Source organism: Ochotona curzoniae, unplaced genomic scaffold (genome assembly GCF_017591425.1).
Source record: "Ochotona curzoniae isolate NIBS_2020 unplaced genomic scaffold, NIBS_Ocur_1.0 scaffold_3208, whole genome shotgun sequence".
Classification (NCBI taxonomy): Eukaryota; Metazoa; Chordata; class Mammalia; order Lagomorpha; family Ochotonidae; genus Ochotona; species Ochotona curzoniae.
Window position 1 is genome coordinate 20,390,764 of NW_024467106.1, and position 18,987 is coordinate 20,409,750.

The window sequence follows — 18,987 nt, forward strand, 5'->3', positions numbered from 1 at the left end:
TTCTCGTAAAAATAAATAAAATTTTAAATAAATAAAATAGGGGCCAGCATTGTGGTCCAGCTGGCCAAACTGCTGCGTGCAATATCAGTATCCTGAGTGTCAATTTGGGTCCCACATGTCCTGCTTCCCATCCAGCTCCCTGCTGATGCACCTGGGAAAGCAGTAGAGGAAGGGCCAAGTATTTGGATTATGCTCCACATGGTAGACTGACTTTATCCTCACTCAGCCCTGGCCATTGCAGCTATTTGGAGGGTGAACCAGTAGATGGAAACTCTGTCTCTCTCTTCACCCTTTCTATAATTCTGTCTTTCAAATAAGTAAGTAATTTTTAAAATTAATTAATTTTTTAAAACCGGAAGAGAACAGTTCTCTTTCCCTCCTGCTTCCTATGGACAGAGCCTAAGCAGGTGTCAGAGAAGTGGTTTGCTACTACCCAGGTAGTAGCCAAAAGGAAAGAGCTTAAACACTGACATGTGGCACAAACTTATTTTATGCCAGATAATGAGAGGTCATTGAATACTGGGAGAACTTGTGCTACTGCTGTGTGTGAATTCTGATACCAGACCCCATTGGTGTGCAATAAAAATAAATCTTTTAAAAGAAAGCCACTAATATCCTGGCGTTTGTGCAGACCACACTGAAAGGGTAGCAAGGCTGTCCACCTTTAGGCCAACCAACTGTAATTGCAGAAACTTCCCGCAGCCCCTTGGAGGTCCTGTATTTGCTCTCATGTCTCACAGACCTCCAGAGAGTTTATGCTCATGATTACAGTTTTACTGGCAAGCTTACAAGTCAGGAACAGAAGAGACGCCTTGGGTGGGATGCAACAGGTTCCCATTTACTGAGCTGTGCGTTCCCTTTTCATGGTGCCAGTGTGCCAACTAGGGAGCTCCACTTCCTAGTGTTAGTGTTAAGTCTTTATTGGCATTTCATTATAGACACATTGATTGTGCTATTGGCCAAGAGCTAGAGTTCAGTCTCCAGGCCCTTTTCCTGCAGTGGAGCTGCCTCAAATCCCCTACCTTCCAAGCACATGGTTGTTCTTGCCGTTGAACAAACACCATCCTAAGTCACCTCAGATCTTAGCATAAACACACAAATGTCATTTAAGGAGCTCCAGAATAACGGACACTCCTATTTCATGGGAAATTCCAAAGATTTAGTCTTTTCCAGGAATAGAGAAAAGTGCCAAATTCTTTATTTTTTTAGTAGCTCACAAAACCAGGAAAAATTATGATTTGCAAAATACATTTGATGGAACACAAGTTCATTAAAAGTTTTTGAAGCACACAGAATATTAGATAACTAGTGCTCAGAGAACCCTGAGAAGCCATTTTCCAGCACCAGTATACTGATTCACAACTTTGTTAAGGGATCTTTGTCTTAAAGCTTTTCTTTGGAGTCTGAATTGTCTGCTTTAGAAAGGTTAGTTTTGAGCCTGTACCATGGCATACTACGTAAGTCTCAGTTTGCGGTGCTAGCATCACATATGTATGCCAGTTTGGATCCAAGCTGTTCTACTGCCAATCCAATTCCCTGTTTATAGCCTGGGAAAAGCAGCAGAGGCTCAAGTCCTTGGGCCCCTGTACCCACATGGGAGACCCCAAGATGCTCCTGGCTCCTATCTTTGCATTAGCTCAACTCTGGCCATTGTGACTATTTTGGGAGTGACAGCAGATGGAAGATCTCTTTTTCTCTGTGTAGCGTTGACTTTCAAGTAAAATAAATCGATTTTTTAAAGTTGGTTTTACTCAATGGCTATTCTCAGTCCAGTTTACAAGATTTAATAATAATTGAGTTGCAACAATAACTGACATTTATTGAGCTAGAAAGGTGCTGGGTGCCAACATATTATTTTAGACACTAGGAAGTAAAGATAATATGTTTGTGAGACAGAAGAAAATGAGGATCCTGCATCAGAAACAACATTAACAAATATTGTCAGGCTCCTATAGAATTTTTGCACAGGTAAGCATTCATTGCATTCCTGAATTAAAAAAAAATCTGAGAGATGAAAGGTCTCAAAATTGTAGCAGTAACATTGAACAGAAACTCAGTAACTATGAAGAAAGCTTCATAGCTTCCAAGGCAAAGCTCAGTCTATAGAACAGGGTTCAGCACAAAATCGAAGAAGTGGACAGATGTTTGGCACAACATTTCAGTAGGTGCTTGGGGTGCCCACATACCGTATCAGAATGCCTGGTTCTAGATGTGGCTACTCTGCTTCCAGTCCAGCATCCTGCTGTCATGCAGCTTATGGTTCAGGTCCTTGGGTCCCTGCCACCCATGAAGGAAACCTAGACTGAGTTCTAGATTCCTGGCTTTGACTGAGTCTAGCGCTGGCTATCATGGGCCTTTGCAGAATGCACCAGAAGAGAGAGAGGCACTCTCTCGCTATCTCAATTTCTAACTCTTCCTCTGCCCTTCTCCTGTCTCTCTTTCTCTCCCTTTTAAATAAATAAATAAGTAAAACACAGTAAAGATGTAGTGCATTTGACATAGTTATTTACAGGTGGTGGCAGGTGGAGGGGTCTGGGCCAGTTGAACTATGCAGAGTGCTCAGGTGTATGCCTGAAAAGAATAGCCTGGACCTTTTGTTTTGTGTTGTGTTGTTTTTTAAGAATAATAGATCCAAAGACACAAAACTAACAAAACCGTACTGTTAAAACATCACAAATTACCAAGAAAAGACTATTTAAAAAATGAAATGCATTTCTTTGTGGCCAAATGGGCCCAATTGGAAACCGTTATGCTAAGGGAAATGAACCAATCCCAAAAGGTTAGATACCATATGTTTGCCTTAATTTAAGATGAAATGATGGGCCCAGGGGTGTGGCCTAGTGGCTAAAGTCCTCAACTTGAACACGCCGGGATCCCATATGGGCTTCGGTTCTAATCCCAGCAGCTCCACTTCCCATCTAGCTCCCTGCTTGTGGCCTGGGAAAGCAGTTGAGGATGGCCCAAAGCTTTGGGACCCTGCACCTATGTGGGACACCCGGAAGAAGTTACTGGATCCTGGCTTTGGATCGACATAGCATCGGCCCGTTGCGCGCACTTGGGAATGAACCATCGGACGGAAGATCTTCCTCTCTGTCTCTCCTCCTCTCTGTATATCTGACTTTCCAATAAATAAATAAATCTTTTAAAAAACATTTTTAAAAAAGATGAAATGATGTAAATCCTAAAAACAGTACCTGTAAATTATAACATTTTTACACCCTCAAACAACCTGCATCACACTCAATAAGATATTTTGATGTAACCAATGAAACAATAATCAGTTAGAGACACACTGCTTATGAACTATACCAAGAACTTAAAAACTTGATATGCTTTTAATACCCTATGCTATTCCGCAATGGGTTGGGAGAGCAGAGAAATCTTCCATCTTCTTGGAGTGAGTAAGGAAGATGTTAAGTATAATCTATCAAGATTGTAACAGGTAACTTATGGACAGCAGACTCAAATCTGCATTAGACATCAACAAAAACTATAAAGACATACAGTGGGATCCAAGAGCAATCCTGACAGCCTCTTAACAGGAGGTCATATGCAAAGAGCAGGAGGGGACCCCAGAGTGGAGCAGGAGGACAGGAGGAGGCTTGTATCCTAAACCCGGAGACTCAAGGTAGCTCACCAAGGACTATCAGTACGGGCACCAAGGACTATATCCCAACTGCCAAGGAGATCACATGGAATTGGAGTGCCCTCGTAAGCCGAGAACTCTGAGGTCAACCATTCTCTATCGGGTCTCCCACATGAGATGGAACAAGCCCAAATCCTTCCTCACAGGATCCGAGGTCATCAGAACAACAGCCAGGAACCCTGAGCAGTCCTCAGAAACTGTTCTAACAGTAAACTTCCTTCGGGACTAGGGAGAGGAGCTTTTCTCTGGTCCTTACTTAGTTCTACCTTTGGCTCCCCACCCTCTCTTGCAGTGACCATCAGGGTTGCTCCAGAGCCCCCAAAATTAGATCAGATAGACAGAGACAAGTAAGGGAAGCTTAGAACAGTCAGGAAAAAGTCAGCTTGGACTATCATATACCTTACTAGGTAGGACACAAAGATCAGTTACTCTTCACTAAGGTATTGAAGATTTCTCTGCACACCCCTCCTAAAATTGTTCTGTTCCTCAATCGTTAACATATGGCTTGTTGGAGTTATAATCTTGTTTGGACTATCCTAAAATTCACGAAGTTCAGTAAAAACCAAGCTTGAATACTATAAGCTGCTAAATATAAAAATGAAAATGGACACGAGACAGCTGAATAGTACCCTATAACCATTTTAAAGTGTATAGCAGCTGGTTGTGTGTATACTAAAGTTGAGATGTCAATGAAGTAGTTACAGGATGTGGTTAAGAACTTGCATTTTCTAATATATTGGTCACTCAATACCATGCTAATTAACTTCATGATGTTGTAAATTTCCGTGTTTCTTCCTGTTGTTGAAGTTGTGTAGTGGCTTGTCATTGGAGGGGATGATATTCTGCCAGCTCTACTTTCAGACCAAGGATGGTCTCCCAATGAAACTTGAATTTATCTGGATAATAAGATGCTGGAACCTCCACATGTTCCATGCCTGCAATGAAAGACTCATGGCTGGTTCTGAACTGTACTACTGTAGCAATATGGAAGATTTCAATTTGGGGAGGGGCTCGGGGTATCCCAGAGCCTATGAAACTGTGTCATAAAATGAAATAAAAAAAAAATTACAAATTACGAAAAGACTTCAAAATAATAGTATAATTAGTTTTAACTAATAATTCCTTAAAGTTTGTATTTATTTACATTACCCTGTATCCATGGGTGATTTTATTTATTCACCTCTTAGTCACTTGGTGTTTCTATGCTGGGCCAAGCAGTAAGGGTATGTTGCATAAGATTCCTGAGTTTGTAAAGCTACAGCTCAGGAGTAAAAGATTTCTCATTCAGGCATAACATCGCCTTAACACTTTAGTGTGTGGTTTGGTGCATTATAGTATAAGTCATCTCATGAGCAAGATATATAACTATTAGACCCAAAGTGTTGAGAGAATTTAGTGACATAAGAAATTGTGGCATATAGCTTAATGCAATGTGCAAGCTAGATAACTGAATGGGAATATCTTATTATGTAAATGCATGAGAAAACCCTACTATGAAGTGTATGTTGTTAATGTTTCAGTGTTATTTTTTTTCTTAGAGCATAAGTATTATATAAGTATTATAAAACTGTGTTTATCAAATTTTCAGAGGACTTGGTTGGTTATATGAAATTAATCCCCTGCTCAGTACTTCTGGTTCTGTGGCTGTGAGAGAAAGGAACATGCCTACTAGTTTAGGTTTCCATGTAGGGTTGGGTCCAAACTGGTCTGCCCTCCATCCTCCCTTTAGGAAAGCCAGAATTAGGTTTAACCAGAGTCCTTTGCTGATCCCCTGAACTTTGCTAGGGTCTTGTGATAGAAAATAGTCAACACTTGGGCCCAGCATGATAGTGTGGCGGTTAAAGTCCTCTCCTCGAACATGCCAGGATCCCATATGGGTACCAGTTCTAATCCCAGCAGCCCCGCTTCCCATCCAGCTCCCTGCTTGTGGCTTGGGAAAGCTGTTGAGGACAGCCAAAGTGGTTGGGACCCTGTACCCACATGGGAAACCCAGAAGAAGCTCCTGCTCCAGGCTTCGGATTGGCTCAGCTCTGGCCGTTGCGGCCACTTGGGGAGTGAACCATCGGATGAAAGATCTTCCTCTCTGTCTCTCCTCCTTTCTGTATATCTGCCTTTCCAAAAATTAAATAAATAAATCTTTAAAAAAAAAAAGAAAGAAAATAGTCAACACTTAAAAAAAATGTATTGGAAAAGTGACTGGATTTTCTAACCATTACTTATTCTCACTGCCCAGGTTACCCTTTTCCTACTGCTCCTCCTGTGGACCCATTTGCCAAAATCAAAGTGGATGACTGTGGAAAAACTAAGGGATGCTTTAGGTTGGTGAACCACAAATTGGGTAACTTTAAAGTTAAGCAATTGATTTGCATCTCAAGGTAGTATTAAAATTGCATGCAATTCACTTTACTCGTCATTCCATCAGAGCCATGAAGTTTTCTAATGGCCACTCCAGTGTCTTGTGCTAAAGGCTTTTAAAGAACACACTAGACACTGGACCAGTTTCTACATCTTTGCTCACCATACTACCCTTGGAGAATGTGTTTACTCCGCACTGAATGTTTGTATGAAACAGGTTCACATGACGTAAAATAGATCTTTGCTTATTCAGTAAGGCCTTGTGGGAAATGTGGGTAATGATATGTGTATCTAATACCCAAGTCCTTTGTAAATAGTTGTGACTTGTGGACATCTGTGTGACACTAACTGGTCATTAAGTATGGGTTTACAATAACCATCTTGTCATCTCGTATGTGGTGAATCCCCTACATGATTTTGGGTAGTGTTTTGCCAAGATAAGATCGCTGGGACTTGGAAACTGTAGAGTTCACAATTGCCCTCTAGTGTGGACTGCTCTGCTTTTTTGGAAAAGCTGCCTCCTCCTTGAACTTGCCTTCAGGTCAAGGTTCTAATGGCCAATGTACTGAGGTTCTGAGCTTGCTACTGCTGTTCAGCATTCAAAGTCTAAGAGGAATTGAAAACAGAGGCTTTGAACTTTCTTTGAATTACAAAGCCACATTTATGGAATTTAAAATGTAGCAATACTGCTATACAAGAAGATGATCAGCCACATGCAGTTCTGTTGACTGGGAGATGTTTTGACAAGAGGAGTTCTAGTACCCTGCTAGCTTCGGAGTGATTTGTTTTCTGGCACCTTCATTCTCCCCTTAAGCTTCCTTACCTTTTTCCATCTTTTTCTCACCAGGTCCAGATTGCCTGGCTCTTACTACCTCTTCTAAAGGTCTGGGTTTCTGTCAGCATGGGAGCATGTACCTGCCTCCCTCCTTAATTTAAACTTTACTTCCCAGTGTGCTGGTCCTTTAGACACCTTCCTTCCAATTTTCGATTATCTCATCCATCACTACAGTTTTGTGTTATTCTGAAAATGGTGTCATCCAAGTGTCCCCAAGTGAGGCTTTGCCAGTTATTAAAGGGGACACAAGTCCTCCCTAAATGAATCTAGGTTAACATTTGCATTTCAGTGATGGTCTTTGAAGAGATGAGTGTATGCTCAGTCTATTTGGATAACCACCTTTGGTAGCTATAGGTTTTATTGTCTGAATTTGCAATTATATTTGCTCCAAGTATCCCAGTAGAACAAAGACAAAATTTATGAATAAATGATGCATTCATGCTGAGCAGATCCCAGATGAGGTATTCATTGGATGCTTGGTAGGAATGGGGGAGCTTGCAACAGTTTAAGAGGATGAGAGGAGGAAGGGTGAGCCTTGGTGCTGTGTGGCCAGTTGTAAGAACTCAGCTGCAAAGTCTGTGCGTGATGCACTCAGACATGCCACAAGCACACTAGCAGAATGTACCTTGAGCAAAAACTTCAGCCATGGCAGAATGCTGTGTACTTCAAAAGGCCTGGTTTCATAAAGATTAATGTATACTTAATGTGTAAACTTTGTGTTAGTTTAACTGAATGGAAAGTTACCAATACAAAGGGTGGCTGCACATTGAACCTACAAAAACAACTGAAATGATTAACTCAGAGAATCTTCTCTCCCTAAAAGAGATTCATGAATAACCCTGTAATAACAAACCTCTAAGAAATTAATATAGTGCAGGGACACTGGCTGGGAGTGCAGAGACCCAGACTCACATGCTGATGTCACTGCTTTTGCAACACAAGCTCCTGCCCACGCCGGGACCTCAGGCTTCTGTGTAGTAATGCGGAGCCCAGCATCTCCAGGGTCCCTCCCAACTGAGTGGAGCTGTATTTTTGAAGTCCCAGTAGCAAAGATGTACTTTATATATTTTGTAACTCAATAATGTTGCTCAGCTTGCTGCCTGTGTGTTTGGAATGAGCCAACACAATCTCGTCTTTCTTGTCACATCGTGTAGGTATGGCAAACCAGGCTGTAACGCAGAGACCTGCGACTACTTCCTCAGCTACCGGATGATCGGGGCTGATGTGGAGTTTGAGCTGAGTGCAGACACAGATGGCTGGGTAGCAGTTGGATTCTCTTCAGACAAGAAGATGGTAAGAGCAAACAAATCGTGATAGGAGCTGATTTTTTTTTTCCTCTTTGGTTTTCTGTACTGCTTTAGACTTTAGAGGCAAAATAAATTGATCCGAGCGGCATATAATGTGTCCATTATGGCTCACTGATGACAAGCTGAAACAAATTCAAACTAATTGAAAGGTAAGGGTTGGTTTTCAGAAAACAAGGGGTCTTATGTACCATGTTCACCAGCTACATTCACAGTAATGAGCAAGAAGAGCCCCCACAACTCCATAGCTCACACGGTAGGCATCTGATTCTGGCTCCCGCATGTGTGTGGATTGGCTGAGATTCAGCTCATTTGAAGTGGGGCTCAGCTGGGCTTGGAGCCACTCCCTAGGTTGGATTCAGGTTTTCTCTGTTTTCTCAAGAGTCTGGAGCAAGCAGCTACCCAAGGCATGTTCTTTTCCTGGCAGAGGCAGAAGTGAGGAGCTGCTAAAAGAGGAAAACACAAACTGTGCTTCCTTATTCCTCTCCACTCACACACCCAACACAGAGTACCTACTTCTTGGACCAAACCGGGGGAATTCCCAACCCACCAAGCCATCATCAGTCAGGCGCTCACTAAGTGCCTCACTGTTAATTCCTTCAGGTGTTGCTTATTTAGAAATAGCATCAAATTCCTCAGGTTGAAGGCTCTGTCCCCCTTCAGCTGCCAATGGCAGGTCCCAAGTGGTTTTACCTGTGTCCCTGGTCCACTGGGTGTACACTAGGTTCCCACTGCCCCTTTCTTGGTTGCAGTTAATTTGTTACAGTAGCCTACTTACATTTACCCATTCATTGTGAATGATATCACAAAGAATACTGTTAGGCAGCCAGTTGGAAGAGATGCCTAGGTGAAGAATGAGGGAAGAGACCTAGAAATTCCAGTTACCTCTGGGCACATCAGCCCCCTGCACCTCAACTGAACCCTATCCTTTAGTTTTATGGAGACCTCATTCTGCACACACGGTTGATTAGAATCATTGACTGCCAGGGCTCACTTCAACCTTCATTCTCAACCAGCCATTCTCTTGGAGATTGTGGGTTTGAAAGTCTCAACTCTCCAACTGTCCTTTGTCCTTTCTGGTGACGAGACCCCATCATGAAACTGTCTAGGGGCTCAGTGACTGGTCATCTCATTAGCGTGTGGAAGCTACTCTTAACGATGCCAAAGACTGTGCCAGGCTCCAGGGCCAGAGACCAATATGTATTTATTAGTATATGACAATATTGCAGGGCTGGAAAGTATATTCTCCTTCCCAAATGCCCTGGAGAGGTGGAGATGCAGAATACTACAAAGGAGCTAAGAATTGGGTCCAACAAATCAGTGCCTCAGAATACTATGTGTAAGGAAACACATGGATCTCGGGAGGGACATGACTAGGGATAGCCCTCCATGCCGCTCTTACCTCTGCTTTTCTTGGCTCCTCTGCTTCATTCTTTCCCCCTACTCTCAAGTCCTGTCATCTTCCACTCCCTGTACCAGGCTTCTTCCCAAATGACCAGACTTCCTTAGGCCCCAGTGCCTTTGCATGTGCTGCTATTCTTGTTGTGAGGACCCTTCCTTGCACCTGTACCTGACCACCTTGGATGTTTGTGCAGTGGTTCAGGTGAGAGGAGCATTTCTCAGACAAGGTGCATAGAAGTGATGACCACAAGCATGGTTAATAATAGGCTGTATAAGCTGGGGCTGGTGCAATGACTCAGTCAGCTAATCCTCCATCTTGCAGCTCTGGCATCCCATAGGGGTATCAGTTCATGTCCTGGCTTTTCCACCTCCACTCTAGCTCCCTGCTTATGGCCTGGGAAAATAGCAGAGGAGGACCCAAAGCCTTGGGATCTTGCACCCATATGGGAGACCCAGAGTGGCTCAAGGCTCCTGGCTTCTGGCTCCTAGCTTCCAATCAGCTCACCTCCAACCAGGCAGCTACTTGGGGAATGAACTAGGGGGTGAAAGAGCTTTCTCTCTGTCTCTCCTTCTCTCTGTAAATCTGCCTTTCTAATAAAGATAAATGGTTTTAAAAAGCACACATAAGCTACAGTTTACCATATTGTTCATTTTAAAGTGGACAGTTTGGTGGTGTCATTACATTCCATGTTGTGCGATCATTACTACTCCCCTTTTCTGGGACTTTTCTGAACGTAATTGCATTTTGTCATATATACATTAATTCGTTTCTTCTGCTGCTGGCATTACAATTTTATTATAATTATTTCCTGGAAAATTTTGGCATTTAAATTGCAGAGATCATGACCCTTTAACCGTAAATATTTCAATGGCCATCTCCTAAAATCATAGATGGCCTCTTTCATTATACAGCCTATTATTAAATTCAGGAAGTTCAACATTGATTTGATAGTACTATCAAATCTATTTATCTTCAAATGCTTCCAGTTATCCCTATACCATTATTTAGAGAAGTTTCAATTTTATTCCAGGATCCTGTCTAGGAATTTGATTGTATTGTCTCTTGTCATTTTTTTATGGAATAGTTTTTTTAGTGTTTTAAAATAATTATAATTATTTGTTCATTTGTTTTGGGAGTCTTTCATGAAGTTGACCCATTTGAAGATCTGGGCTAATGTTTGTTTTCTGGTTGTTTTGGGGTGGAGTTTGGTAGAAGGACCATTGATTTGAGTTTATCTAATTGTCTTCAGATGGTTAGTTTGGTTTATGTATTTTGGGCAGGAATACTACTTAAGTAGTTGTGTGTTTTCCAAATATCACATCACAAGGCCTTTTGAGATCACCTGATGTGATCCTAACTTTAGTCTCCTGGTTGAGACATTGAAATGGGATTTAATATACTTTTGATGAGATTTCAAATTACAAGAGTGAAAACACGCATACTTCAGAGCGAAAAGTTTGCAAAACAGAACCTTTGACTTCTTTTTCACGTCAGGGCGGTGATGATGTCATGGCCTGCGTTCATGATGACAACGGCAGGGTCCGCATTCAGCACTTCTACAATGTAGGCCAGTGGGCGAAGGAGATCCAGAGAAATCCTGCCCGGGATGAAGAAGGTGTCTTTGAGAACAATCGCGTCACCTGCAGATTTAAACGTCCAGTGAATGTTCCCAGAGATGAGACGATTGTTGACCTGCACTTGAGTTGGTATTACTTGTTTGCCTGGGGTCCAGCCATTCAGGGTAAGCTGACATTTTAGCATCTGGATTCAACACCAGCTACTACGGTACCTACATTCATTACCAATTGTCGCCACTCTGAATGTTCCTGGAAGCAGTGAGCACTCTGGGTAATATAAATGAAAAGTGAGATGTGGTCCTGACCTTCAGCGGATTGCAGTGGGCTTAGACACAGGAGGAACAGACAGAAAGCTAGAGCAGTCCAAGGTAGCGTGTGGGAGTTACATGCTAGATGAAACAGATCACAAGGCTGCTACCCGGGAGGTACAAACTCTGATTTTCACTTATTCCTCACCACCTCCTTGCGAGATTCAGATATTATTATACTGATTTTAAAAAGATTAAACTACATGTTCAAGGTTACACCACTACTTAATGGAAGAGCAAAGATGTAGTCCTGGGTCTGTCTGCCTTCAGAGTCAGTGAATATTCTGAACTGTTCTTCTCGAAAAAGATTGAGCAGGCGATGGCTTCTGGAAGCTTCTCCAGAGATTGACACAAGCTTTTCATACGTGACCTCCTCAGGACTTTCTGGTGGTCACACAGCTACCAAATGACCCTACAACTGAGCTCAGTACTCTTCAGATTCTGGTATGTATATGAATGATCTATGTTGTTGAAATGCAGTTTTCTGCAGGTGTCGGTTGAGACCTGAGATCCTGCATTTCTGCCAGATGCCCTGGTGATTTTGGTCCCCAACAAAGACCCAAAGAGACCTTAAGACCTGTGAGAGATGCAAAAATTAAGTTCCACTGTGTTTTGAATATTCTTCATGGCTAATTAGCCTCATGGCCTGACCAAGAATGAGCTTGATTTGTGGTCCTACTACCAAGAACTCATTCCTCCTCCTCGAAATTGCATATTTCCTCACTAAGGACTCAGTCACTCTGTATTGCCTCATTTAATCTGGAGGTTTGTTCCCTTCAGTTTATTTCTGTTTAGCATGCTGGAGCTTACGTGATCTACCCTCCTGGGAAAGCACTCGCATGCTTCCAGATTGAAAACATCTTTTCCTTGCCTGACTCCCCAGACCACTGAGAGTGGATCAGCAATAATATCTCCAGGCATTTTTAACCCTCTTGGAAATAAATTGTGATGCACCATGGAAAAATGAACTCATTTAAAATGATGGCATTTGGAATCTAACATTCTGAGTTCATGTTTTGGTTCTTCTTTTTGGCAGTGTAATGCTAGGATGGTATCTAGAACTTCATTTCCTTGTATCTAAAAATCAAGATAATGCCTGCTTCATAAGGTACAGTTAAAATAAAAATGAGTATGTGAAACTGATTTACAAATTAGTAAGTACATTACAGTAGTTCTCCCCTTTCTGCTCAAGTTGTATTCTAATATTCCCAGTAGGTGCCTGAAGCCCTATAAATACTATGCTTTTTTCCCTTATTTATTGACCAAATTTAGTTATAAATTAAGCACAGTGTGACATGAACAGTAATGTCAAAGAAGGACTTGTATAACTACTGCAAGAAGAGTTATGTGAATGAGCTTGCAAACTGTCTTCAAAATATTTTACAATCCTGTCCTATATTTTTGGACTAACGTAATACCAACTGCAGGAAGCAGCACCACAGATGCCAGGAGACTACAGTGTTTTCAGAAGGTCATTGTTATATACACACGTGGCATGGTGGCCAGTTCTAGTCTGGGTTCACCTGATAAACTCTCCTCAAATCTATTATTCTTCCCATTCTGTTCAAGTGCAGCAGGCTAAGTCCTAGCCCAGTTACAGGCTTGTGTGTTTCTTGGGACACTCAGCTAAATCCTCTGCATTCTTTTAAACGGAGATGGACTTTGAGCTAAAACTTGGAGGGAGCATGGGATTCAGTTTCTGCCAAGAAAGTGGCAACCATAGGGATACCTGGCTACATCTAGGAACCCATGGTAGTGACCAATGAGATGAGCTTAAGTGGAAGTGTGTCAGCGGAGTTTGTGTTACGAGGAGCAACATGGGCCTTGGAGTGAAGACCTGACTGCTTCTCTAGCAGTGCCCAACATAGCCTCACTCTGCACCCTGCTCCTAATGAGACCTTTGTCCTGAATTCATGTATCTAAGTAAACTTTTCTAACTCAAGTTTCGGGATGTCAGGTATTCCTAAAAGCTTGAGCCTCATAAGCTTCCTTTATATACAGCCTTTCCTTCTTTCTGGTGGTAACCAGGTTGGTTTCCCATCCAACGACTTGCTTGGCGACTCAATCATTCTACATTCCCTACCATCCTATCCCACCCTGCCAGAGACACACATTCAGCATACCACACTCTCCATGACGTGGCCCAAGCCATCTTAACTGTTCAAGTCCCACAGACAATGAAAGAGGGCTTCTGTTTCTAAGGCAGACTCTAGTGTTGGCAAGAGATGTTGTTGATGCATATGTTAAAGGTAGATTTGAGGGGAAAGATTGGTAGTCTTCACTGTTTGTGATCAAAGTAGATAAATTCCACAGAGACATGAAGAGAAAGCATTCATATAGTGCTAGTTAAATAGCAGTCTTAAAACTGGGATGTCACAGGGAGACCGATAGCGTTGTTCTGATAGAGTGTAGATTCATGACAACTGGAGTTGGGGGATAAATGTAGCTAATTTTTGTGTTCCTTATTATATTAGTAATTATAGAGAATTCTGATAGTACTTGAGTCTGTATATTTGTACTCACTGCTTATGTGTTCAACACTAAAGACTTTCCTGTGTTTTTCCTTCTGTTTGCCTATATCCATTCAAAATTGTGCTTTAGAAAAAAAATGTTTCTTTCCTTTTCATTTCTTCCTTAAAGGCTCCATCACCCGACATGACATAGACTCACCACCAGCTTCAGAACGTGTTGTCAGCATTTACAAGTATGAAGACATTTTTATGCCGTCAGCTGCCTACCAGACCTTCTCCTCCCCGTTCTGTTTGCTTCTCATTGTTGCCCTGACCTTCTACTTACTGATGGGAACCCCTTAACCACAGCTGCAGCCAACAGAGCAATGGAGCAGCTAGAGCAAATGGACTGCAGCGTCTTTGGTAGAAATGTGTTCGTAAAGAATACCCAATATAATTTCATCTTCTGTTCTTTAACCAACACCTTGAATGATTTCAGCTCTTTTTGAAGAAAGAATAAGCTGCTTTGGGGACTGAAGAGGATTGTTGAATCATGATGCCATACTTTTGGAAGCACTTACAAGTTTTCTAAGCACTTTCAGATGATGGTTTCTTATGTGAGCGTTCCTGCTTTTCTGTGTTGGCTTGATTAAAACGATTACTGCCATCTTACTGAATGGAATGTGGGACCCAGAGAGGCCTCTGTTTCTCATGGCTTCCTGGTCACAAAATACATAGCAGCATAGAGAAAGAGCTAGGCTCAGAAAACTTGTGTCTGAACAGTCCTTGACTCTGAGTACTACAACTTGAGACAGTTACTTTGTCACTGGGTGTCATCTGGGTGTCATTGGTTCACAGTCAGCCTTTCGAGCAGAAATTTCATACTTCCATAAAGCATAAGTGCTTTTGCTCTTATACATAGCTACTAGGGAGATTGAAGGAGATAACAGTGATATGACAATGATTCTTATTTATTTGAAATTCTCTAGTAGGGAGTTACATTTTTATTGCTGTTCAGAAAGGTTAGAAATAACTATGAGTTCATGTTCATGATTTAAAAAAAACTTGGGATTCTTAGTAGTTAGGATTTAGACTCTTCCACCACTGTTTTTTTGAAAGGCAGAGTTACAGAGAGAGAAAAAAGACTGATGTTCTATATACTATTTCATGCCTCAGATGGCCGAGTTGACCAGGGTTGGGCCAGGCTGAAGCCAGAGGCCAGGAGCTTCTTCCAGGTCTCCCACATGGGTAACTGGGGTACAGGAAGGTGGCAGCTTAAGATGCTGTACTACAACACTAGCCCCAATCACTGTATTTTATAGACTATATATTCACTTGTGGTTATGTCTAATTCTGTTGTCAGAATATAACGTTAAATATGATCTAATATGATAGATCATCTTGTTAAAAATGTCATACATTTTAAAAACAAATCAGCATGTTTTGTTTTAGAGTTATATAGAGATTTGGAGTAGAAATTTTATGAAGACTATGTTTAAAATTAGAAAATGGAAAAATGACCCGGAAATGAAATTCACTGAGAGTACCCATTCAGAATACTCTGACTTGTAAGTTGGGTCACCAGTCAGCGTAACTCCTGACAATGCCTTGATGTAATCTGCTTGCTTTTTCCTCAAGGAGCCCAAGTGTTCTGTTGTTGCAGATACCTGTGCTAACAACCCCTGTAGAGGAGACGTGCCCATGAACATAGTTCAATAGCTCAGGCCTTGGCATCACAGCTTCTAGAACTCTCTGGCTTGCCCCATTGCTTTCACGCTCGATTCAGCTCCAGCTCAGGCATTGGTATCACAGCTTCTAGAACTCTCTGGCTTGCCCCATTGCTTTCAAGCTCAGTCTATCTCCAGCTCAGGCACTGGCATCACGGCTTCCAGAAATTTCTGGCTTACCCCATTGCTTTCACGCTCGATTCAGCTCCATGGTTTTTGTGTTAAACAGCTTTGGAGACTGTGATTTTTTTTTCTGAAAAATATTTATTTATTTATTTATTTGGAAGGCAAAGTGACAGAAGGAGAGGGACAGACACAGATTTTTTTTTAATCCACTGGCTCATTATCGAAACACCAACAACAGCTGGACCAAGCTGAACGCAGGAACCAGGGACTCTATCTGGATCTCCCATGTGGGCAGCAAGAATCTGACTACATGGGCTGTTACCCACTGCCCAAGTACATTAGCAGGACACTGAAGCAGGGATGAATCAGGACTCAAACCAGGCACTCTGACATGGGATGCAGGCATCCCAAGCAGTGACTCAACCTGCTGCACCACAATGCCTACCCCCATGGAGACAACGCTTTCTAACGCCATGCTTGAGATTCATGTCACAGGTGAATGTCCACCTGTGGGGAGAGCTTTCAGACTCTTCTGGATCTGACCCCAAACAAGGAAACCGTCACTGCTCTCTGACATTGCACAGTTCCCAAGTGCTTCTGAGGGAGGTAGAACTACTCCTCATTGAAGATAAGAGATTCAGTGACATTGGTGAACTATGGGACTCAAGTCTGGGATTCCACCTGACTTCCGTTGCCTCTTCACTAGGCACCCTGGGTCTGGCTGAGTGCAATCTGTGTAGCACCTTCTCACTCACCTGTTGTGGCTGTTTAGTAGCGAGGATATGGAGTATGTAGCCACCCACATTGTAAATAAGAAAACAGATATTTTTGTATTTTACACTCGTGTACATAATGTTAGAGTTATGAATAGGGTAAAAGGGAAACTTTAGCTAGCAGGAGGCAGGGGAAGCAATAAATGAATGGAAATTTCCTTCTGCTTATATTTAAATCAAGTGTATTATTTTTACTAGTTTCTGTTTTGCAGGTTTTGAACTTTTCATTGTTATTAAGGTAAAATGCAAACCATTTAAATAATTTATTTTAATTTTAGAAAGAATTTACTCTTGGGATCTGATGTGATAGCCTAGCAGCTAAAGTCCTCTCCTTGCACACGACTGGATCCCATATGGGTACCAGTTCTAATCCCAGCACCACTGCTGTGGCCTGGGAAAAGCAGTCAAGGATGGCCCAAAACCTTGGGACCCTGCAGCTGCGTGGGAGACCCAGAAGAAGCTCCTGTCTTTGGATCAGTGCAGCTCCAGCCATTGTGGCTGCTTGGGGAGTGAACCAGCAGATGGAAGATCTTCCTCTCTTTCTCTCCTCCTCTCTGTATATGTGACTTTCCATTAAAAATAAAATAAATCTTTAAAAAATTTACTCATTTATTTGAAAGAGTTAGAGAGAAAAAGAGAGAGATCTTTAATCCGATGGTTTACTCCCCAAATGACCACTCTGGCCCAGGCTGGGCCCCCCGAAGCCAAGAACCAGTGGCTTCGTCTGGGTTGCCCATGTGGATTGCAGGGCCTGAATACTTATACCCGCTTCTTGGAACATCATTTGACCATTGTCCCAGAAAACTGTCAGTTGATAGACGAATAACATTAACATTCTGTAGACTTAAGTTCCATATAGTCTTCTCTAGTAGACAAGAATCAACTTCTTTTTTACTTTTGTATTCCCATTTTCTGTTATAATACTTGTCATAGGGTACAGGCCCACTTAGCATGTTTTGTAAAATACCTAAACAGAAAAATAATTGAACTAGATAATGGATTCAGTACTGTTCTGAGCACTTTATATATACTAACTTATTTAATGTTCACAACAGCATGACAGATATGATTAATGCAGTTTTACAGATGGAGAAACAATTGTCATTTGGCATAGATTACCAGAGCTAACAACGACGTCACTGAATCCACTGCACTTATTTTTCAGGGGGACAGTGGGGGCCAAGGAAGGTGATAGTATTTTCTACACATGCATGCATCTTCATTAAAATTCTTATTAAATGGAACCCCATCGTCAGATTTAAGTAACCTAGATATAGTCCACCCCGTTTAGTTGTTTACAGTGAACCAGAGGACAGTTTATCTTGACATTTGGGAAAAGGAGTACATTTCATTTTGTATTAGCTGTCTTTTTTGTTTAAGAGCATTTTGATTGTTGGTTTTATCAGTCAGTTTAGCGCTTTTACTACACTCCACTGTTAATAATGTGCCGGCTTGGGGCACCTGTGATGTGACCCTATGTGAGCAACGGTTTGCATCCTGCCTGCTCTGCTCCTTATCCAGCTCCCTGATAATGTGCCTGGGAAAGCAGTAGAAGATGGCTCTAGCACCTGCCTCCCAGGTGGGAAACCCAGACATTGTTCCTGGTTCCTAGCTTTGGTCTGGCCCAGTCCCTGTCATTGTAGCCATCTGGGGAGTGAGCCAATACTTTCATTCTCTCCCTCTGCCTGACACTCTGCCTTTCAAATAAATAAATCTGTTTAAAAAAATAGTGCACAGGTTGTATAAGACTGGAGAAATGTATTTATCTTAGTTGAATTTTGAAAACAGCTTACCTAAAACCCCTGTCATCTAACTTGGAGCGCTACTATGCTTTCTTCTGAATGGTGAATTTATCAGTGTGATTCGAGACAAAAAACAAGAGCTATATTTAACTGTTTTAAGTTGGCTCTTGTTATTAAATCAAAAAGCTTAAATAACTTAGTTGATATTTCCATCATTTACTGTACCTTCCCAGATGATAATGCACTATTTCTATAGCTGAGGTAAATGTCTGTAGGATATCACACTTAAAAGATATTATCTCTGAGATTATGTGTCATTCTTTAAACCAGAGGTTGACAAACTTTGTAAAGCATCAGGCGGGCGGTAGTCATTTTAAGTTTGTTTGGTTTTTTTTTTTTTTTGACTCTGCAATAATAGTACATAAATGAGTGAGTGTAGTGTGTTCCAATAAAATGTGACACTGAAATTTGAATGTAATAGAGTTTTCATAATCACAAATATTCTCCATCTGGATTTTAAAATTTCAATTTTCAAACGTTTATTAGTTTGAAATTCAGAAACAGAGATGGATTTATCCACGGATTCACTCCTAATTGGCTGCCACAGCTGGATCTGAGCCAGACGAAAGGCAGAAGTCAAGGACCTCAGCCTGGTGGTCCCCCATGTGCGGCGAGGGCCCAGGCACTTGGGCTATCTTCCATTGCCTGCCCAGGCACATTAGTAAAAAGCAGTGTTGGAAGT

At 41.8% G+C, this 18,987-nt stretch overlaps 1 protein-coding gene across 1 annotated transcript in view; it reads left to right on the top strand.

Moving 5' to 3' along the window:
• The window catches only part of FRRS1L (ferric chelate reductase 1 like), a 31,058-nt gene extending 16,789 nt beyond the window's left edge, over positions 1-14,269 (top strand). The window contains exons 2-5 of the mRNA XM_040963681.1: positions 5,880-5,964; positions 7,991-8,129; positions 11,037-11,283; positions 14,068-14,269. Coding sequence (XP_040819615.1) covers positions 5,880-5,964; positions 7,991-8,129; positions 11,037-11,283; positions 14,068-14,240 — 644 coding nt within the window. The 3' untranslated portion in view covers positions 14,241-14,269. The remainder of the gene's footprint in view (positions 1-5,879; positions 5,965-7,990; positions 8,130-11,036; positions 11,284-14,067) is intronic.
• The last annotated feature ends 4,718 nt before the right edge of the window (positions 14,270-18,987 follow it).